Source organism: Palaemon carinicauda, chromosome 43, assembly GCF_036898095.1.
Source record: "Palaemon carinicauda isolate YSFRI2023 chromosome 43, ASM3689809v2, whole genome shotgun sequence".
NCBI classification, from domain to species: Eukaryota; Metazoa; Arthropoda; class Malacostraca; order Decapoda; family Palaemonidae; genus Palaemon; species Palaemon carinicauda.
In genome coordinates this window covers 59,307,277-59,330,874 of record NC_090767.1, presented here as the reverse complement: position 1 = coordinate 59,330,874, position 23,598 = coordinate 59,307,277, and the positions used below count along the sequence as shown (strand labels likewise).

The 23,598-nt window shown below is 39.5% G+C and overlaps 1 protein-coding gene across 1 annotated transcript; it reads left to right on the top strand.

Annotated features, from left to right (window-relative positions):
- The first annotated feature begins 1,161 nt into the window (after window positions 1-1,161).
- Window positions 1,162-23,351, top strand: LOC137633659 (uncharacterized). The gene is made up of 15 exons (XM_068365906.1): window positions 1,162-1,303; window positions 1,879-2,021; window positions 2,953-3,066; window positions 4,828-4,915; window positions 5,913-6,064; window positions 6,179-6,304; window positions 8,410-8,488; window positions 10,338-10,480; window positions 10,581-10,706; window positions 12,022-12,136; window positions 12,898-13,083; window positions 13,755-13,954; window positions 15,822-15,956; window positions 17,517-17,744; window positions 19,460-23,351. Exons 1-15 carry the CDS (start codon window positions 1,188-1,190, stop codon window positions 19,639-19,641), a joined length of 2,133 nt encoding a protein of 710 aa, XP_068222007.1. The 5' UTR covers window positions 1,162-1,187; the 3' UTR covers window positions 19,642-23,351.
- The last annotated feature ends 247 nt before the right edge of the window (window positions 23,352-23,598 follow it).

Here is a 23,598-nt window from a genome sequence, read left to right as displayed (position 1 = left end):
AGTTACCTAATTTTCTCGATTTGATTTTAACCTCCTTTTCTATTTAAAAGATTCATCCTCCACTTATCCCTTTTACCCCCAGGCTCTTTGGAACTTTCCAACCCTTAACCCCCAGGGGTTATTTTTTTTTTAAGCACAATTTGGAGTATATATTTTTTAGATTGCTCTAACAGCTTTAATTTTCATCATAGAGAGGTCAGGTTGGTCTCATTCTCTTGGAAAATGCCTGAAGTTTCTCAAAAAAAATTATCAAAAATATGAAAAAAAAAAAAATTTATAGCATTTTATTGCAAGGACGTACCGGTACATCCCAGGGGGTAAAGGGATGAGATTTGTGAAACGTACCAGTACGTCCTTTGGGGGATAAAAGGGTTACAGTAATGACTTACAGTATAATGACTCGGTTAATTCATGAGATCGTCAGTCCTCAAAATTTGCCGTCTTGCGTCTTTTTTTAAAGGGTACTCATAAGACCCTCTCTCATTCCAAGCTGGGAACAGGGAGAGCCAGACAATAGCTACAGATGACTTGGTAAATCTATGGGGTAAGACAAACCTCCACTTTTCTAGCTCATGAGGACAGCTGCGTCGCTTAGGTTGGACATAACGAGTGTCGGCTCGGCAATATTTGATAAGAGAGAATAATCGACCCATAAGTAAGGAAACTGCATCCCTATCTTTGCCAACAAAGTTGGAAGGAGGTTATGTTTTACCCCCTGTTTGTGTGTTTGTTTGTGAACAGCTTCCTGGCCACAGTTTTATCCGTAGAGTAATGAAACTTGCGGGGATTAGCTGTTTTTTAAAAAGATGGAAATGATTAAATTTTGGAATGTCAAGGTCAAAGGCCAAGGAAAATGTCCAGTTCTTATTATCAGGCATAAGTTTGGACATCGACGTCACAGTCTTCAAACTTGGTTCATATTTGAGTGCATGAAAATCCACGTAAATTAATACACGTTAAGGTCAGGGGTCAAGGTTAAGAAATAAGCTGCCGTGGCGGAGGTATGAGCTCTACCGAGTGCCCCTCTAATTCGAGCTAAGATAACAACACTTTGAAAGTAATCAATCAGTCAGCTCACATATATATCAAAAGCGATTTCATTTCTCCCTTCCAGCTCTGCCTTCATATTTCAAAGTGATTTCATTCCTCCCTTCCAGCTTGATTCCTCGCTTACGACGTAAGGAAAGATGCCGCGCAACTGGGACGACGAGAATGAGAACGAGGACATGTACAACGAGGAGGACGAGATTGGGAGCCAGGGCAGTCGGAGTAGGAGTCGTTCACCGGTCAGAAGCAGAGAGAGGTGAGGACGAGGAGGAGTTTGATTATATCCGTCAAATGTCTGACTGTATAGACGTTTACGGCGGTAACTATAGTAAAGGGATGTGAGGGTGTTTGGTGAAGGGAAAGATTATGAATTGATTGATTGATTGATTGATTGATTGAAGGAGAGCCTTACCTTACCTTATTGCCTTATTCTATGTTTGGGTTCCCCCAGGTCCCTCAGTGTGAGGCACCTCGTATATCCAGTAGAGAGTTGCTCATGCATCTTCCAGTCTTGGATGCATCTTAGGTGTTTATCGAGGGAGAGAGAGAGAGAGAGAATATATACTGTATCTTGGGGAATAGTATGTACCTTGAAAGTGATTAATAATTGAATTGGAAGGTATGATTGAACGAGCCTTAACATCCGGGAAATGAAAGTATAGATGTTTTACAGTTTACGGATGAATGTGATAGTGACTCATGCCTTGTTTTGTCTCTTGAGCCATCCACTATGGTGTAACTATTCTCTGAAGATTAGAAATCAAATTAATACTGTATGAATGCCGACGCCTTGAAGTTCAAACTCGGCTTATACTCTAACTCTCTTTCCAGCGGCGTTATCACAGGCACGAAAGCGCGGGACATATGCAACGACCCGGACACCATAGACGCTCGCATCTGCGTCATGGGCCTCAACCAGTCGGTGGACAAGGAAATGATCGAGGAGTATTTCACACAGTTCGGAAAAGTCGTCGGTAAGTGGACCCTGCGATTTGTCTTACTGGCACACTGTCCTTAAGCCCAGCTTTGAACTTTCTCCGTAGGCTTAGAGGTACTTAGCTAGAGATTTGCTATAGCCAAAAAACAAGCTGTTCACCTTCTCTAACATTCCCCCCCGAAACTGTCCCCTACCTCTTATTCAAGCCCTGTGAATTATTGCTAATTCTTAAACCAACTGTGATTCTTCTCTCTGTTTGAACTGGTTAACCCTTTTACCCCCGGGCGATTTGGAAATTTCCAACCCTTAACCCCCAAGGGGTTATTTTTTTCCCATCACATTTTGCAGTATACTTTTTTTAAATTGCTCTAACAGGCTTAATTTTTGTCATAGAGAGGTCAGGTTGGTCTCATTCTCTTGGAAAATGCCTGAAGTTTCTCAAATAATTATCAAAAATATGAAAAAAAAAAATTTTTATAGCATTTTTTTGCAAGGACGTACCGGTACGTCCATGGGGGTAAAGGGATGGCTTTTGTGAAACGTACCAGTACGTCCTTTGGGGGTAAAAGGGTTAATAACCTTTGATTTTTCAAGGAAATTTCTCGTTTTTATTTTTATTCTACTCCTCTTCTTCTTCGAGGCCACAGCAGGGCACCAGGTCTCCGTTCAGTCGATGCCTGCACCATCTATTTCAGTAGTTTTTAATCTTGTACTGTACAGCCATACAATAGTCCTTCGAGGCAAGGATATCTTTATCGATAAATGGCAAATTATCTCGTTTTCTTAATAGCATAATGTTTTCTTTATAAAGTTGTTTTATATCAGTAATTGATTAAGAATTTTATTAAAATGGATCTTTTTTACCAGTAGATTATAAACATTTTGCCATTTTAGTATACAGGGTAAATTTAACAATTAAAATACTCTGATGTTTTTATAAAATGAGTAACTCGCTTTCTCCTTTCCAGCGATATTTGTTCTGCGTAACAAGAGGAACGCCTTTGTCCAGTTCGAGGACGACGAAGATGCCAAAGAGTGCCTGAATGCCGGGGACAACGCCCAGATCGGCGACGTCGACGCAAGTAAGGGCGGCCGCTCGTTTGTTTATGCTCCTTGACGTACAGTAACTTACTTTTCGTCTTGTGTTGCTTTATGGGGTTAGAGATGAAGCGATTTCTGTCCACTCTTGCCGATATCTGCATTTATTATTATTATTTTTACTAGATAAGCTACAATTCTAGTTGGAAAAGCAAGATGCTATAAGCCGAAGGGGCTCCAACAGGGTAAAATAACCCAGTGAGGAAAGGAAATAAGGAAATAAATAAACAATATGAGAAATAACGAACAAATTATAATAGGATATTTTAACAACAGTATTATTATTACTTGCTAAGCTACAACCCTAGTTGGAAAAGCAGGATGCTATAAGCCCAAGGGGCTCCAATAGGGTAAAATAACCCAGTGAGGAAAGGAAATAAGGAAATAAATAAACTACGAAGAGAAATAATGAACAATTAAAATAAGATATTTTAAAACCAGTAACATCGAAACATATTTCATACATACATACATACACATACCAAGGCACTTCCCCCAATTTTGGGGGGTAGCCGACATCAACAAAAGAAACAAAAACAAAAAAGGGGACCTCTACTCTCTACATTCCTCCCAGCCTAACAAGGGACTCAACCGAGTTCAGCTGGTACTGCTAGGGTGCCACAGCTATATTTCATACATTAACTATAAAAAGAGACATATCAGCCTCTTCAACATGATAATGTTCGCTGTAAGTTTGAACTTTTGAAGTTACGGATGCTGTTTCTACGCTGTATCCATTCTGTGATTCACTGTCCATTCTAAAGATCTTTTTTATGGTCTGCGGCTGAATGAGAACTGAACTGAACTTGCCATAGTAAACCTCGTCAAGATACGGCCATTATAAATGCGAGTCGCATACGAGACCGCTAATTTTCAGCCGTACTCTCTTGACTATGTCTGTATTGGTTTTCTGTTCCACTTCCCTCATATTTTGAGAACCCATTTTTATATCAGCTTTTTGATACCAAGTCCAGCAATAGTCTCTGTACAGAACGTCCTTAACTTAAAGTTAATTTGTTCCAAGAATCTGTTAGTAAGTCATATTGTTTGCGAGTCCAATTATATTAAATTTTGGCCAAAGCTGAATCCAAATTCTATGATTTCCATCTACAAAAGTCAACAAAAAGTCACGTTTCGTATAAAATAGACATCAGGTTATCACAAATAACATTTTGCTTAATGTATTAGATTATATAATATGTTTTTTTTACAGTATTTCTTTATTTAAATGTTTTTGTATCTTTGAATGTATGCAAATATTCATCGTCTGCTAAGGAAAGCGATGAATGCAAGCGTTGATGGGAGAAGTACAAGAGGAAGGCCAAAGTTTTGGGTCGATGGATGGAGTGAAGGAAGCTCTGGGTGATAGGAGGATAGATGTGAGAGAGGCAAGAGAGCTTGCTAGAAATAGGAATGAATGGCGAGCGATTGTGTCGCAGTTCTGGTAGGCCCTGCTGCTTCCTCCTGTCGCCTTGGATGACAGCGGAGGTAGCAGCAGTAGGGGATTCCGCGTTATGAAGCTCCATCTGTGGTGGATAACGGGGGGAAGGTGGGCTGTGGCACCCTAGCAGTACCAGCCGAACTCGGTTGAGTCCCTGGTTAGGCTGGGAGGAACGTAGAGAGGAAAGGTCCCCTTTTTTTTAATTTGTTTGATGTCGGCTACCCCCCAAATTGGGGGAAGTGGCTTGGTATATTTATGAATCAATGGCGAAGGATGACTAATATACACTCTTCACTTCTTGCAGTGGTGAAGCCGGCGAAGCAAGGTGGAGGAGACTCTAACAAGCAGAGCTCCCAACCACAGCAACAGCAAATGCAACAGAAAAAAATGCTGTAAGTATCGATAGTTCTCTATGTCTTTACTACCTCCGCCAACGAAGTTGGAAGGAGGTTATGTTTAACCCCTGTTTGCGTGTGTTTGTGAACAGCTTCGTGGCCACAATTTTAATCGTAGAATAATGAAACTTGCAGGGATTAACTTATGTAAATATTGGACATGATTAAATTTTAGAAGGTCAAGGTCAAAGGTCAAGCATAATGTCCAATTCACTTAATCAGCCATAAGTTTGTACATCGTTGTCACAGAGACTTCAAACTGTGTTTATATTTGTGTGAAAATCCTCGCCAATTAATATATGTTAAGGTCAAAGGTCGAGGTCGAGATATAAGCTGCCACGGCGGAGGTCTGCGCTCTACCGAGTGCCCATCTAGTTCGGAAAGTGGTTATGTCTGTCTATCCCCTAGAGAAGTAATGCCTACAGTTCTCCTCATGCGGTCCACTCTAGGCATTACTGGAGGATTTATAGTACCCCTGCTTATTCGTCCTTTCTATCTTTTTTTAGTCCGAGCTATAAAGTTCTGCTTCATGATACGACTTTTATGCTCTCTCTCTCTCTCTCTCTCTCTCTCTCTCTCTCTCTCTCTCTCTCTCTCTCTCTCCTCTCTCTCTCTCTCTCTCTCTCTCTCTCTCAAGCCACAGACAATAGAGGATTAAAACTTATGTCTGGATATTAACTGATTTAAGCTTGCCAACAATTTTCAAACTATAACAATCACTGCTTTATTTTCTCTCTCTCTCTCTCTCTCTCTCTCTCTCTCTCTCTCTCTCTCCTCTCTCTCTCTCTCTCTCTCTCTCTCTCTCTCTCTCTCAAGCCACAGACAATAGAGGATTAAAACTTATGTCTGGATATAAACTGATTTAAGCTTGCCAACAATATGTCAGACTATTTCAATCACTGCCTTATTCATTCTCTCTCACTCTCTCTTCTCTCTCTCTCTCTCTCTCTCTCTCTCTCTCTCTCTCTCTCATAGATCTCATTTTACTTCCCAGAAACAAAGGAAATCGGAACAGAGGCGGAAAAAAGAACGTCGACTTCAACGACCCCAAGACGTCCGACGCCCGGGTCTTTGTCGATCCCGTCAACGGCGCCATCACCAAGACGGACATCCAGGACGTCATGGAGAAGTTTGGGGTGGTGCTGGGTGAGTTGGACTCGCTCTTTTTCTCTCTCTCTCTCGATTGAAATCGATAGAATTATCCCATTCGCCCGTTGTCCCGACGTTTCTTTGACCGTACTTTTGTCTCTCTCACGACAGGCGTTCAGATCCAGTCTCGGAAGGACAAGAACATGCCTCGCTACGCCTTCGTCCAGTTCAGGGACAACAACAGCGCCAGGAACTGCATCAGACGGAAAAATATGAGTATTAAAGGCTATAATTTGAGTGAGTATCAAAGGATATAACGGGATTATCAAAAGCTATAACTTGAGTGAGTACTAAAGGATATAACTGGAGTATCAAGGGATATAACTGGATTATCAAAAGCTATAACTTGATTGAGTATAAAACGATATAACTGGATTATCAAAAGCTATAACTTCAGTGAGTATCAAAGGATTTAACTGGATTATCAAAAGGTATAACTTGAGTGACTATAAAAGGATATAACTGGATTATCAAAAGCTATAACTTGAGTGAGTATCAAAGGATGTAACTGGATTATCAAAAGCTATAACTTGAGTGAGTATCAAAGGCTATAACTGGATTATCAAAAGCTATAACTTGAGTTAGTATCAAAGGATATAACTGGATTATCAAAAGCTATAATTTGATTGAGTACGGAAAGATATATCTGGATTATCAAAAGCTATAACTTGAGTGAGTATCAAGGGATATAACTGGAATATCAAAAGCTATGACATGAGTGAGTATCAAGGGATATAACTGGATTATCAAAAGCTATAACTTGAGTGAGTATCAAAGGCTATAACTGGATTATCAAAAGCTCTTAACTTGAGTGAGTATAAAAGGATATAACTGGATTATCAAAAGCTATAATTTGATTGAGTACGGAAAGATATATCTGGATTATCAAAAGCTATAACTTGAGTGAGTATCAAAGGATATAACTGGATTATCAAAAGCTATAACTTGAGTATAAAAGGATATAATTGGATTATCAAAAGCTATAACTAGAATGAGTATAAAAGGATATAACTGGATTATCAAAAGCTATAACTTGATTGAGTATCAAGGGATATAACTGGATTATCAAAAGCTATAACTTGAGTCAGTATCAAGGGATATAACTGGATTATCAAAAGCTATAACTTGAGTGAGTATCAAGGGATATAACTGGATTATCAAAAGCTATAACTTGAGTGAGTATCAAAGGCTATAACTGGATTATCAAAAGCTATAACTTGATTGAGTATCAAGGGATATAACTGGATTATCAAAAGCTATAACTTGAGTCAGTATCAAGGGATATAACTGGATTATCAAAAGCTATAACTTGAGTGAGTATCAAAGGCTATAACTGGATTATCAAAAGCTATAACTAGAATGAGTATAAAAGGATATAACTGGATTATCAAAAGCTATAACTTGATTGAGTATCAAGGGATATAACTGGATTATCAAAAGCTATAACTTGAGTGAGTATCAAAGGCTATAACTGGATTATCAAAAGCTATAACTTGATTGAGTATTGAAGGATTTAACTGGAGTATCAAAAGCTATAACTTGAGTGAATATCAAAGGATATAACTGGATTATCAAAAGCTATAACTAGAATGAGTATAAAAGGATATAACTGGATTATCAAAAGCTATAACTTGATTGAGTATCAAGGGATATAACTGGATTATCAAAAGCTATAACTTGAGTGAGTATCAAGGGATATAACTGGATTATCAAAAGCTATAACTTGATTGAGTATTGAAGGATTTAACTGGAGTATCAAAAGCTATAACTTGAGTGAATATCAAAGGATATAACTGGATTATCAAAAGCTATAACTTGAGTGAGTATCAAAGGATATACTGTAACTGGATTATCAAAAGCAATAACTCGGACATCAACGGATATAGCTTGAGTATGCATGGGTTATTTCTGCTCTGAAAACTGCATTGTTTTTCGTCCGTCATATTTAGTCTTCTCCTTTAGTTTCGACGACTTAGGTATGCTAGCGATAACGATTTGCCTTCGATCCGACGCTATGGTTTTAGGAGTGCTATCAAAGAGCTTGCCTTTAATACTTTTAGTCAGTTGATAAATCATTTTAGTTTTTCAAATCTCAAGAGATTGAAGTGTGTTCTGAAAAATCACATCTTATCACCAACGTTAAAAAGTAGGAAAAAGTTAAGATATCCAAAATAGAAATTAAATAACAATTGAGATAGATAAAGCCCTATACCTGATTGGAATTTGAACCAGTACTCTATAGGGTAGAGGAGAACAGAGGCACGAAATTATCCCCAAACAAGGGACAATCAAGTGACGAATCTCTGCAAAAACACAAGTGTGAAAATATCTTTCTCTTCCAGTGGTCCGGTCAGTCACCTCCAGCAGCAACAAAACCGAGGACCTGCCCAGACTGAGCGACATCAACGTCGGAAACAGGAAGTGAGTGTCGTCGGGTGAAGTGGCCCGATTGGGTGGTTGAATCGGTTGTGGTTATTGGAAGTAGAACTTAGCGTATTTTATTATTTTTCAGATCTTAATTTGTCTTTATACTGTACGGTAGTTAATTTTTACTTGTGATTTCTTTTGGATTTTTTACAGTAAGAATTGGAGAGAATCAAGTGGTAAGAGAAGGGCGCTATGGTTAAAATCAGAGAGAATCAGGTGGTTAGAATGAGAGAGAACAATATATTTACAGGATTCTCGCACATTACCTTAATAATATCGTATGTCTTTAACCGATTACAAGAGACCGGACATTGTCTGATTTTAGTCGTAGATTCAGTCTGCCTTTTAACAGCTGTCTTCGTAGTAAATGCTATAGGATTACTAGCAAAGAATACTAAATCCTTATCTGAAAGTTGAATAACTATATTATCACCGAAAATATATCACAATGCTTCTCAGTGAACGTACTTGCAGTAGACATCGTTCTTAGTTATATATTTTAGAAAGCCATGAAAATGATTCATATTAAAATTAACAGTGAAAAAGTACAGTACAATAAACAACTTATACATACATATACCAAGGCACTTCCGCCAATTTTGGGGGTTAGCCGACATCACCAAATGAAAAAAAAAAAAAAAAAAGGGGGGGACCTCTACTCTCTACGTTCCTCCCAGCCTAACAAGGGACTCAACCGAGTTCAGCTGGTACTGCTAGGGTGCCACAGCCCACCCTCCCACATTATCCACCACAGATGAAGCTTCATAATGCTGAATCCCCTACTGCTGCTACCTCCGCGGTTATCTAAGACACCGGAGGAAGCAGCAGGGCCTACCGGAACTGCGTCACAATTGCTCGCCATTCATTCCTATTTCTAGCATGCTCTCTTGCCTCCCTCACATCTATCCTCCTATCACCCAGAGCTTCCTTCACTCCATCCATCCATGCAACCCTTGACCTTCCTCTTGTACTTCTCCCGTCAACTCTTGCATTCATCACCTTCTTTAGCAGACAGCCATTTTCCATTCTCTCAACATGGCCAAACCACCTCAACACATTCATATCCACTCTAGCTGCTAACTCATTTCTTTTATGAAAATAAAATACATATATTTTTAAGCTATCATATGAAGTACGTACTCTACTGTACATTATAGCTTGTAATCATTAATTTGTGATGTAGAAACTAAGGTAAGGTTGGATAAAAAGACGTAACTTGAATTTTATTCTGGTATCAAGTATTTAAAGAAGGATATCAAAACTGACATATGCCGATGCTACTTAAAGAGAATTACTGTATAAGTTTATATGAAAGTTAAAAGATTTAGCATGTCTGAGATTTGCTATGATAAAACGACGTTGGCATATTACGTAGTTTTATTCTTGTACCTAATGACATTTGTTCCGTAACCGAAATACAAACCTTAGCTATTTACATAGGGTTTACTTTTCGGCGTAGGTGAAATGACGAACCATTAAGTTTTTAATGAGGGTTAACTAAATCCCCCCGCCCCCCCCCCCCCCCCCCCCCGCTAGTTAGCAGGGGGTAGGGAAGGGGTAGCTCCCCCCCCCCCCCCCCACACACCTGTCTCCCAAATCAAGTCCTACCTCTAAGTGAAGTGAGACAACTCACAGGTGTGTGGGGGGAGAGGGGTAGCGAGCTACCCCTTCCCTACCCCCTGCTAACTAGCAGGGGGGTAGTTAACCCTCGTTAAAAACTTAGTGGCTCGTCATTTCAGCTACGCCGAAAAGTAAACCCTATGTAAATAGCTAAGGTTTGTATGGTTAGGAAAAATACAAATTATCTCCGAATTTGTCATATTTTTCTCGCTTCTCAACTCAGCCGACCTCTCGTCCTGTCCACCGAGTCCACAACGTCGGACCCCATGACCGCCCGCGCGAGGGTGTACGTCGGAAACATCCGCGGTGACTCCATCTCCAAGGAGGACCTTCGGACATTCTTCTCCAATTTCGGAATCATCACAAGTAAGCCAAGAGCTATTTGATCTGGTTTTTGTACCGTTTGAAAAAATGCACATTTTTCTGCGACTTTACGTGCTAATGCCGTTTCCCGTCTTTCCCCCAGGCGTAAGTTTACACAAAAAGAAAGACGGTAAGAAGGGGTTCGCGTTCGTTCAGTACAGCGACGAGGAGGGGGCCCAGAATTGTCTCCTTGTCGGCAAAAGTGTCTTCCTACACGGCCAGCAGTTAGGTGAGTCTTCCTGATAGGCTGTCTACATTCTTTGGTCATAAGTGGGAAATAATTTGAAACCAAAATGAAAACTTGTAATTATTATTTAGAAGTTTTTTCAGAGTAGAAAAAGTGTTCATTTTAAAGTTGTTTAAAGTACCAGCCCCTTTACATCATCAACTTGCGCATGAATTAAGTGCTGTTCATTAAGAAGGCCTTATTGAATGCAGTATAACTTTGGGAATTCAAACTTGCAGCGAATATTTTTATGTTGAACAGTCTGACATAAGTCAATTCATAGTTTATACTCTTTTACTGATCTTAAGCTATTTTACATTCTTTATTTGTTACAATATCATATGGTTTATTCATTCCATTACTCCCTTTCTTCACTGGGCTATTTTTTTTTCCTGCTGGAGTTCTTGTGCTTATAGCATCCTGCTTTTCCAACTAGGATTGTTGCCATGTCCTCGACGTGGGCTATCAATTGCCTCCACGTGGTCCTGTCTCATCATCATCATTTCAGCCTTCAAAAGTCCTTTGTAGGATGTAGGCCTTCCCCAGGTTTCTCCACAGACTCCTATCGCGAGCTATTCTGTGCCACTGTTGCTTATGTTGGTCTAAGTCATCTCGCCAGCGGGTTTTTTGTCTTCCTCGGTTTCTTGTGTATCCTCGGGGTGTCCAGAAGGTTGTTCGTGATGTCCTTCGGTTGTCTGTCATCCTGGCAATGTGCTTTATGATCCTGTCTCTATCTCTGTATAAATTATCCAGCTGTTATATTCTCATTTACATCCTCCGTAGCTTAGATCATACATACATATACCAAAGGCACTTCCCCCAATTTTGGGGGGTAGCCGACATCAACAATGAAGACAAAACAAAAAGGGGACCTCTACTCTCTACGTTCCTCCCAGCCTAACCAGGGACTCAGCCGAGTTCAGCTGGTACTGCTAGGGTGCCACAGCCCAACCTCCCACATTATCCACCACAGATGAAGCTTCATAACGCTGAATCCCCTACTGCTGCTACCTCCGCGGTCATCTAAGGCACCGGAGGAAGCAGCAGGGCCTACCGGAACTGCGTCACAATCGCTCGCCATTCATTCCTATTTCTAGCACGCTCTCTTGCCTCTCTCACATCTATCCTCCTATCACCCAGAGCTTCCTTCACTCCATCCATCCACCCAAACCTTGGCCTTCCTCTTGTACTTCTCCCATCAACTCTTGCATTCATCACCTTCTTTAGCAGACAGCTTAGATAATAATGATAATCTCGCCATCAAACATCAGTTAGGCATCATTGGATTCTGTGTCTGATACGTCCTCTTCCCCGACAGAGATTGGACCCGTGAAGTCCGAGCAACAGAACGGCAGCAATGTCGCTAACCTCGGTGGCGGGGGCGGCGGCGGGGGCGGCATCAGTCCGTGGGACATGCAGGGACCGTTTGAAAGGTGGGTACCTCGGAAGTTTAAACTTGTTACCTCCGCCAACGAAGTTGGAAGGAGGTTTTGTTTTCGCCCCTTTTTGTGTGTGTGTGTGTGTGTGAACAGCTTCCTGGCCATAATTTTAATTGTAGAATAATGAAACTTGCAGGGATTAACTTATGTAAAAAGCTGGAAATTATTAAATTTTTGGAAGATCAAGGTCATGGTCAAGCAAAATGTCCAATTCATGTAATGAACCATAAGTTTGGACATCGTTGTGACAGAGACTTCAGAACTTGGTTCATATTTGAGTGCATGAAAATAGACGCCAATTAACCCTTTTACCCCCAGGCTCTTTGGAAATTTCCAACCCTTAACCCCCAGGGGTTATTTTTTTCCCAGCACATTTTGCAGTATATATTTTTTTAAATTGCTCTAACAGCCTTAATTTTCGTCATAGAGAGGTCAGGTTGGTCTCATTCTCTTGGAAAATGCCTGAATTTTCTCAAAAAATTATCAAAAATATGAAAAAAAAAAATTTTTGTAGCATTTTTTTGCAAGGACGTACCGGTACGTCCATGGGGGTAAAGGGATTGGTTTTGTGAAACGTACCAGTACGTCCTTTGGGGGTGAAAGGATTAATACATTTGAGCTCGAGAAATAAGCAGCTGCGGCAGAGGTCTGCGCTCTACTGAGTGCCACTCTAGTGTCATCTACGTTCATTCTTATTTCTCTCCCTCGACTGTCCAATTTGAAGTCCCGACTTTAATACCGTCTCTTCCCAACAGCTCAGGGAATTCGTTCGGCGGCTTGAACAGCCTGATGAACATGTCGTCACCTTCCTTCAGCAACTCCGGGATGGGTATCGGCCAGAACCTCTCGAACATGTCCTTATCGCCTAACCCGTCGATGAACATGCTGGATCCTACACGTCCGAACGACGCCGAGATCGTGGTTGCAAGCGTTGCTCAGAGGTGAGAATGGATTGGGTGTCTCTCTCTCTCTCTCTCTCTCTCTCTCTTGTTATGTATTTTTTTTTACTTATTCAAACTGATAATGATGTTTTGCATATCTTTGAAAGAGTCCATATCTCGGAAACGTGTTCTCTTCATTTTTTTTGTTATATTACACATTCTCTCTCTCTCTCTCTCTCTCTCTCTCTCTCTCTCTCTCTCTCTCTCTCTCTCTCTCTCGTTATGTAATTTGTTTATTTTTTTACTTATTCAAACTGATTATAATGTTTTGCATATCTTTGAAAAAGTCCATATCTCGGAAACGTGTTCTCTTCATTTTTTTGTTATGTTACACATTTTCTCTCTCTCTCTCTCTCTCTCTCTCTCTCTTTCTCTCTCTCTCTCTCTCTCTCTCTCTCTCTCTCTCTCTCTCTCTCATTTGCATTGTCTTTTTCTTATTCAAACCATTATTGGTGTTTTGCTTCACCTTTGAAAAAGTCCATATCTCGGAAACTAATTGAATTCTCTTCCATTTCAATTTAATCTCTCTCTCTCTCTCTCTCTCTCTCTCTCTCTCTCTCTCTCTCTCTCTCTCTCTCTCTCTCTCTCTCTCTCTCTCTCCTATTTGTATCATTATTCAGTCATCCAGTAGTCTAACTAAATCTCCCTGTGTCCTCCTCCCCGTCTCGAAGGAGCTACGCCGAATTCGTCGAGTCGCAGCTTCTCGCCATGAACCTGAAGGTGGACATGATCTTCCCGCCCCCCGGGATCTCCACTACGAAGATCATCATGGACCTCATCAAGAGGAAGTGCCTCTTCGCCGTCATGATCACGGAGGAGAACGAGCTGAGGCGCTCCGTCACGCTCCACGTGCTCCAGGGTCCCCTTCAAGGTAGGAGTCTGGTTCGGTAGGATTCTCGCTTTCGTTGTGCAGAAAATCCTATCGTGAATCCCATGCTTACGATTTCCAGCTACTAAACTTAACAAATAAGTCTTGGTTCATTTGAAATAGATATCTGATTATTAAAACTGTCGCTTTGCTTACTATATTAGATTATATAACATTGCTTTATTATAGTATCTCGAGTAGATAGGGTTAGGAACGAAGTGGTGAGGGTGAGAACGGTTGTAAGAAATGAGTTAGCAGCTAGAGTGGATATGAATGTGTTGAGGTGGTTTGGCCATGTTGAGAGAATGGAAAATGGCTGTGTGCTAAAGAAGGTGATGAATGCAAGAGTTGATGGGAGAAGTACTAGAGGAAGGCCAAGGTTTGGGTGGATGGATGGTGTGAAGAAAGCTCTGGGTGATAGGAGGATAGATGTGAGAGAGGCAAGAGAGCGTGCTAGGAATAGGAATGAATGGCGAGCGATTGTGACGCAGTTCCGGTAGGCCCTGCTGCTTCCTCCGGTGCCTTAGATGACTGCAGAGGTAGCAGCAGTAGGGGATTCAGCGTTATGAAGCTTCATCTGTGGTGGATAATGTGGGAGGGTGGGCTGTGGCACCCTAGCAGTACCAGCTGAACTCGGTTGAGTCCCTTGTTAGGCTGGGAGGAACGTAGAGAGTAGAGGTCCCCTTTCTGTTTTGTTTCATTGATGTCGGCTACCCCCCAAAATTGGGGGAAGTGCCTTGGTATATGTGTGTATTATCCGTTGGAATCATGTTAGTATCTTTGAATATTCTTAAGCTGAGGGCCTTCGGTAAATACTTGTCAGGATAAGACATATTAATAACAGTTCTTTATGTATGTCGCATGAGATTTAATTCTTTCTGCCTTTTTTTCGAGTATTGTTCTCCTGTCTGGTCCTCAGTTCCAGAATCTCACCTCAATTTGTTAGACAGGAACTTACTGTCTATTAAATTCATTCCTGATCTAGATATTAATCTTAGCGCTGTCATTCAGTTAGTGTGCTAAGCATGCATAAGATTTTTCATAATTCTGATCATCCTTTACATTCAGATCTTTAAAGACAGTTCCACCCTGTTCGTAATACTAGGTATGCAGTTCATTCTAATGGTCAGGCCTTCTCCATCATGAGGCTCAATACTACACAGTACTCTAGAATTTTTATTCAAGTTGTAGAATGATCCTAGTGAGGTAGTTAAATCAGTGGATCTTCAAAAGTTCAAACTTGTAGCTATTGTTTTCATGCTTAACAGGGTGACATAAGTCTGTTTTTATATATTTTATAGTTTATATGTGAAAGATCTATTTTAATGTTACTGTTCTTACAATATTTTAATAGTTAACCCTTTTACCCCCAGGCTCTTTGGAAATTTCCAACCCTTAACCCCCAAGGGGTTATTGTTTTCCCAGCACATTTTGCAGTATATAGTTTTTAAATTGCTCTAACAGCCTTAATTTTCATCATAGATAGGTCAGGTTGGTCTCATTCTCTTGGAAAATGCCTGAATTTTTTCAAAAATATGAAGAAAAAAATTTTTATAGCATTTTTTTGCAAGGACGTACCGGTACGTCCATGGGGGTAAAGGGATGAGTTTTGTGAAACGTACCAGTGCGTCCTTTGGGGGTAAAAGGGTTAATAGTTAATTACTTATCTTACATTTCATTTATTTTCTTGCCTCGTTGGGTTATTTTCCCTGTTGGATACCTTGCAGATTTTAGCATCCTGCTTTCCCAACTAAAGGGTTGTAGCTTGGCTTAATAGTAATAATACAGTGTCTTCTCTTTGTCTGTAGCTTAGCTCAATGATAATAACAGAGTCTTCTCTTTATCGTGACCTCGATTTCTCGTCTTTCAGCTCACTGCAACATTCCGATCTCCAACGCGCTACGGCTGATCGAAGAGAACTTTACTGAGTATATTCAAGTGAGTCGGAGACCAGTCATGGGCGGAGGGGGTAGTGGCGGAGGAGGGATGATGAGTATGGGGCAAGGTAAGGATGCTCTCTCTCTCTCTCTCTCTCTCTCTCTCTCTCTCTCTCTCTCTCTCTCTCTCTCTCATCACAAACCTAAATGCAAATATAAAACTCTAGATGAATTGGTCAGACTTTTGAAGGTTTTAGACATCAGACGTCTAAAGATAATTTGAAGGGTTTAGACATCAGACGTCTAAAGATAATTTGAAGGTTTTAGACATCAGACTTCTAAAAATAATTTGAAGGTTTTAGACATCAGACTTCTAAAAATAATTTGAAGGTTTTAGACATTAGACGTCTAAAGATAATTTGAAGGGTTTAGACATCAGACGTCTAAAGATAATTTGAAGGGTTTAGACATCAGACGTTTAAAGATAATTTGAAGGGTTTAGACATCAGACGTCTAAAGATAATTTGAAGGGTTTAGACATCAGACGTCTAAAGATAATTTGAAGGTTTTAGACATCAGACTTCTAAAAATAATTTGAAGGTTATAGACATTAGACGTCTAAAAAAAATTGCCTATGAATATATTATCACTGAAATCAAACTACATCAAAGAGAATTATCAGGAAAAAGTAAAGTAGAAGCCACCATAATTACAATATCTTGCACGAGATCGATTCGGAACGATCCTCCGAATCGTACGTCATTGGCAGAAGTTGCATTAAAGGGTTATGGCTAAAGTCTAAGGGAACTACCTGAAAGAATTCGCTCTTATGATAGATAAAAGTCTAAGGGAACTACCTGAAAGAATTCGCTCTTATGATAGATAAAAGTCTAAGGGAACTACCTGAAAGATTTCGCTCTTATGATAGATAAAAGTCTAAGGGAACTACCTGAAAGATTTCGCTCTTATGATAGATAAAAGTCTAAGGGAACTACCTGAAAGATTTCGCTCTTATGATAGATAAAAGTCTAAGGGAACTACCTGAAAGAATTCGCTCTTATGATAGATAAAAGTCTAAGGGAACTACCTGAAAGAATTCGCTCTTATGATAGATAAAAGTCTAAGGGAACTACCTGAAAGATTTCGCTCTTATGATAGATAAAAGTCTAAGGGAACTACCTGAAAGATTTCGCTCTTATGATAGATAAAAGTCTAAGGGAACTACCTGAAAGAATTCGCTCTTATGATAGATAAAAGTCTAAGGGAACTACCTGAAAGAATTCGCTCTTATGATAGATAAAAGTCTAAGGGAACTACCTGAAAGAATTCGCTCTTATGATAGATAAAAGTCTAAGGGAACTACCTGAAAGATTTCGCTCTTATGATAGATAAAAGTCTAAGGGAACTACCTGAAAGATTTCGCTCTTATGATAGATAAAAGTCTAAGGGAACTACCTGAAAGATTTCGCTCTTATGATAGATAAAAGTCTAAGGGAACTACCTGAAAGAATTCGCTCTTATGATAGATAAAAGTCTAAGGGAACTACCTGAAAGATTTCACTCTTATGATAGATAAAAGTCTAAGGGAACTACCTGAAAGATTTCACTCTTATGATAGATAAAAGTCTAAGGGAACTGCCTCCACGTTTCAGAGTTATCACAGTGTATAATTAAGCCCCCGTTTACAGGAATGCTCGGAGGACCCAACAGCGCGCCGGGAAGCCTCTTCGGCTCCCCGCCCTCCAACTTCAGCGACAGCAGGGGCATGGGTAACCGAGGCAACGCGGGTAACGGCCTCCTAGGCCCTGTGCCCAACGACGGAAGCGGGCTAATGGGGCCGGCTCCTGTCCTGGGAGGTAGCGGTGTGGGACCGCAAGCAGCGGACATGGGGGGAATGTATTCCCTCGTTCTGGACAGTAAGTCTCTCTCTCTCTCTCTCTCTCTCTCTCTCTCTCTCTCTCTCTCTCTCTCTCTCTCTCATATCCACTATCGTAGTATCACGGGTAACCTTTGTATTCACTTCTAAATGTGTTTCGATTCAAGTTATGACACTTTTTTTTCAGATGGCTTTGAAGGTAATCTCTCTCTCTCTCTGTCTCTCTCTCTCTCTCTCTCTCTCTCTCTCTCCTCTCTCTCTCTCTCTCTCTCTCTCTCTTATCCACTATCGTAGTATCACAGGTAACTTTTGTATTCACTTTTAAATGTGTTTTGATTCAAGTTATGACACTTTTTTTGCAGATGGCTTTGAAGGTAATCTCTCTCTCTCTCTCTCTCTCTCTCTCTCTCTCTCTCTCTCTCTCTCTCTCTCTCTCTCTCTCTCTCTCTCTCTCTCTCTCTCTCACATAGCTGTTATCGCAATAATACAGCATTTGGACATGTCAAGTCTAGACAGAGCCCCAGTCATCGCGAACATCCCAACGGTAAGTGCAAAGTCGCCGACGGTCTCTGTCACAAGTAAGTATAAACTTTCGAGTCATTCTATCTGCGATTTAATATCTGGTAAGTTCGGAAATCACGTTGAGTTGTAAAAGACTTTGCGAATAATTGAGAACTTTATTTTTTTAATGGGAGGTCAGGAGACTTTTGGAAGGAGTTAATAAAAGACAAGAGTGTTTCCCTAAAATTTCTTGCCTTGCAAACACATTAAAAGATGTATTGATAATGATTTTTTATTTATTTGATAAAGCTATTTACTTAAACCAGTTGCAAATAGATTAATCTTTTATCGCTCATTTCTTTATGAAATGTATATTTGACAATGTCATAAGGAGGATAGAAAGTCTCTGAAGTTTTCAGTTATTATTTGATATTAGTGTCCAATTAGGAAGCTTTCTAATGGCTTCCTCGATACTCCAGTCTTGAGGGAAACTTCAGACTCGTTGACGTAAGATTTATTTCAGGAAACCTTCGATAGTTTTATATTTTCTCTTTCAGGATTTGAGAAGATTTTTGCCGATGGTAGTTTTAATTATTTACTTTTAATTTCTCTTGATTATAGAGATATTTTCTCTTAACTTTCAAGAGATCAGTTTTCTCTTCAACTTGTGAAGAGATGAAATTTGTGTTTGTAGTAAGATGAAACATTTTCTTCTTTTGAAGTTTTTTGGGAATATTTTTTATTGTTGTTTGAATGAACCTTTGCAAAGAGTGTAGATATATTTTCCATGTCTGTAATATAGATATAAGTCCAGTGCTCTCTCTCTCTCTCTCTCTCTCTCTCTCTCTCTCTCATTCTGGACAGTTGTACAGTTTTTTGTTAAAAATTAGTGAATAATAAATGACTTTCAAATATTTTTATCCTGTGATTAATGTTGCGTGTTTCCACCAACGTCAATTCTGAAATAACTCGACGGCATATTTTTCTAGTGCCGTTTTTCCTTTATAACAATTGATAATTTGTTTAATTCCTTCAATTGCTTCTTTTTATATTTCTTTTCTTAAATTTAATCATTTGGCAACTTTAGTTTCATAACATGTTCTAAACGTGTTTTGATTCCACCCAGGTCACTGTTTTCGCAGGTGACATTGGAGACGGGGGTCACATAACATACATTATCTGCTCGTCCATTGTCTATCCCCATTCTAACCAACCCCCCCATAACCGCCCTCATTTCTCTAACCCCCCCCCCAGGCGTCAAGATGGCCCGCGAGCTGCGCAGCGTGAAGGGAGAGATGGACGTGAAGGAGATCATGCAAGGGAGGGACTTCCAGGAACGAGTGGCCGCCCTCAAGGCCAAGGCAAACGCTGTGAAGCACACCATGATGGGAGGAGGGGGCGGAGGACCTTCCAGACTTGGGGGGAGACTCTTCTAAGGGCCCTTTCAAAGCCCTCAGCCTCCCGATATCCCCCCAGTAGTTCCCTGGTCTCCTCCGGAGGGGCCCCTTGTTTCTGCATCCCTCGGAGGAGGAGAGAGACTTTTTGTGCTTCAGTTGTGAGAAGTTTTTCATTTTTGTTGTTTATTTGCATCTTGCGATGCAAAAGAGACTCCTCTTAAGGGGTGACGCTAAAGAGGAAAGAGGAGGAACAAGAGGAATGAGGAGACATTTTGACATTTTTTACTCTTCCCAAGAGACATCATCTGCCTGGATAGCGTCTTCTCCCTCCGGTGTCGTTTCTCTGGTCATTGATTCTGTGTCTCTTCCGCCACAGAGAAGCGTTTTATCTGGTGTCATATTGTTTTCAGTGTCGTCAGTGTGCCATTTCTGGTCCAGAGTGTCAAGCGAGGCTTCTTCTTGTCTCAGACAAAGTGCAAACTCTTTTGTTTACAGTTTTTAGACTCAGATTCCCTGTCGCCAAATCATGCCGTTATAATGACTCAAATTTTTCATTTGTTTGTAATTCATTTGGATTTGATTATTAATTATTCATTGAAGTTTAGAATCGAAAATTAGAAATGATTTGAAAAGCATTTCATTGACAGAAAAGTTTCCAAACTTTTAACCCCTTTTACCCTCAGGTTATTTGGAAATTTCCAACCCTTAACCCCCAAGGGGTTATTTTTTTCCCAGCACATTTTGCAGTATATATTTTTTAAATTGCTCTAACAGCCTTAATTTTCATCATAGAGAGGTCAGGTTGGTCTCATTCTCTTGGAAAATGCCTGAAGTTTCTCAAAACATTATCAAAAATATGCAAAAAAAATTGTAAATAGCAGTTTTTTTGCAAGGACGCATCGGTACGTCCATGGGGGTAAAGGGATGAGTTTTGTGAAACGTACCAGTACGTCCTTTGCGGGTAAAAGGGTTAATACTTTTTTACTCTTAAATAGAAGTTTTCTAATCTTTACAAGCGATTGATCGTCACTCGAAGCAATCGAATTCCAAGCGCATGATTTGGTTGCAATTCCCGTTTTAGATTAAAAAAATTTTGTATAACTTACCAAGTGTCAGAATCAATTTGCTTATCTGTACTTTGTCCCCAAGAAAAGACTTTGCTGTTTTACTGAACAAGTTTTGCAAAGAAACGTTGCCAAGTGAATCTGGACTTTTTTCAGAGACCATTTTGGTCTTTATCTGGTCTGATTGAATCGCCGAATCTCCGAAGGTACCTGGCCTGTCGAGGGTCCTAATTGAGGTCGTAGGTTACCTGTAACTCATTACGTTATCTAACGATTTATGTTCAAAACTTGAAACATTCACGAACGTCGGAAACTACGTCTCGTACTTTTAAAAAACATTGAGGATAATTCTTCATATGAGCAAGGAATCTCTTAAGGGTAGGCTCCACCTTGTATGGGTGCCAATCGTAAAAAATATTTCCCAAAAATACACTAATCAAGACACGCTAATGAAATTTTCAGGCATTATTAGCACTCTAATAAGGCATATCCTCTGTAAGTTTTATCATCCTACAGGGAAAATAAAGGATTTTATGAATAAAAATGTGAAAATCGGAGCCAGCGACTTAAATGTTATTTGGTGACCGGTGGGAAACTACTGTCTTGAATTAATAGCCTAACTCTAGAGTTCAATTAATATCCTAATCTCAGACCAGACCAGACCTCCAACATGCCAGGGGCACTTGAGACCCGAGGATTCAATCAGGCCAGAGAGACACGGTCTCGCTCAGACCATCCAGTTCGATGCAATTCCTTTCTTATAAAGTTTCATCTTCTGATCTTTTTGTGTTTCCACTTTACTTATACTTTAGAAGTGTGAAGGTTTGACCTCCTTGGAGATTATACTTATATTCACTTATACTTTAGAAGTGTGGACAGTCTTCAATTGTGGTTTTAATCCACAAGATGATTTTCTTTACTTATAATATTGTCTTAAGAAAAAAATTTTCATTTTATTACGATGTAAAACTTTTCTTTATCTTTAGAAGCAAAACATCTTAGGGAAGATGATGATGTATTTTTTGTCTCTTTATTAATCTTTGTCATTTTCTTTTCATCTTTTTCCTTCTCTCAAGAGAAAATAATGTAATATTCGGTGTAAATTTGACTCGATTCAAAAGGGGTTCTTAAAACTTTTGCTTCTTTTGTCACTCAACTCTTTCAAACATTCTCCCACTTTGAGATCTAAATGACCAATGTCACTTTTTTAAGTTGTTTACTTAAATTACTTTATACTTTTAAGGTTCAATTTGTATTTCATTTTCTTAAAAGAGAACCATCACTTTATTTATGGGACTCTGAGAAAAATGAGAAAAATATCAGTGGTATCGTTTGCCTGTTTTTAAATTCAGAGAATATTATTATTATTATTATTATCATCATTGTCATTATAATTGTGTTTATTGTACGGATGGCTGATGGAAATAATCCGTTTCCAGCTCCTTTTCGATCCGCAAAACCTCGCCATTCTTCAGTCCGTTTTGTGGCTTATTTTTTAGAAGCTTTCGGAAGTCTTCTTCCGATTCTTCCATTTGATGTCGGAAGCATTTCAACGCTTCTATAATTTCTTCCTTATTTTTTGGAAGCCAATCATTAATTCAAATCATTTCAGCACCTTTTTATAGTTTGATTTATTCTGAAATACTTTGCCAAAACCTGTTCAAACTCTATGATAAAGTTCCGAGAGATTAACTCTTCCATTGCAAAGATCTCTTTGATAATCAACCGTTTTCCAAAAGCATTTTTTGATTAAGTTTATCGACGATCGAAGCCGAGATTATTCCATCAGTCATTCTACTTCAGCGACTCCGTTTCTCCTTTCCGAAGGAGAGGAGACGTTCCTCTTCCGACGAGAGAAGCCCCTTTCAACTTCTCTTCCTTATTATGTCTCTTTTTCTTTTCTCATTTCAATGTTATTTGTCAAAAGAAGAAGAGGAGCGGTTTGTGTACGAGTCTTTTGTATTACAAAGAACTGTATCTTCTTCTTCTTGTAAAAAGATGTTTTGTGATTACAAGTTTAAGTTTTTATAATTTTTGGTGAATTTTGATCCAGAAAGTATTGGACCGTCAGCCTCCGGCGTTGACGGAGGCTGACGAAATTTTTTTTTAGATGTCAGCTGATTTGAGAGGACCTGTCTTAAGTGTGGGGAACTGCTTGGTTTAGGGCTTTAAAGCTTCCGCTGGAATTGTAAGCTTTGAAAGCCTCCCCAAAGGCTTCGCTAGTTAAAGCACCTACTTTTTAGGCTTCACAGTTGCCGTCACATTTCTAGATTCACTCGGAGAATTGTCCGATACCTTACGTACCTTTCTGCTAAGATTAATTCTATATATTTGAAATGTACATTTTAATATTCATTTTCAAGTCTATATCTTTTATGTCTAAATATCTTTTATTAAATTGAAGAAGGAATTCCTCTATCCCTTCAATTCTCTATTCTTCATTATCAACAGCCATTCGTGATTCACTATTAAATTTCCCTAGACTTCAGGCAGTTCCCTTCATTTGTCCCTAGTCCTCCTCTGTGTTAATTCTGCTGGCAGCCTTTACTTAGGGATTTATCCCTAGACTTTGCAGACAACTTTTAGGGACGTCTCCCTTAGAATTGTATTACGAGACGTTAGTCACATTATTGCGTAGGATTTCCTCATTTTATGTGAACAGTTATTATACATCATGTGAATTAATGTGGCCTTTTTCTTTCCTTTTATTTTATGGGTCTGATTCAGACAAAGATTTTTTATATCTGACTTTTGTCAAAATTATATCTTGATTACGTCTAAACGCGTTACGAAAAACGTCAAGTTTCGATTGCCTTTTCTTCAGGGTTGTTTTAAGAATTTCTGTATTTTATCTTTTTTTGCAATAATTTTTTGCAACAAATTCAATCTATTTTGCAATTTATACTTTGTTACACGTTTTAAAACTGTCAGA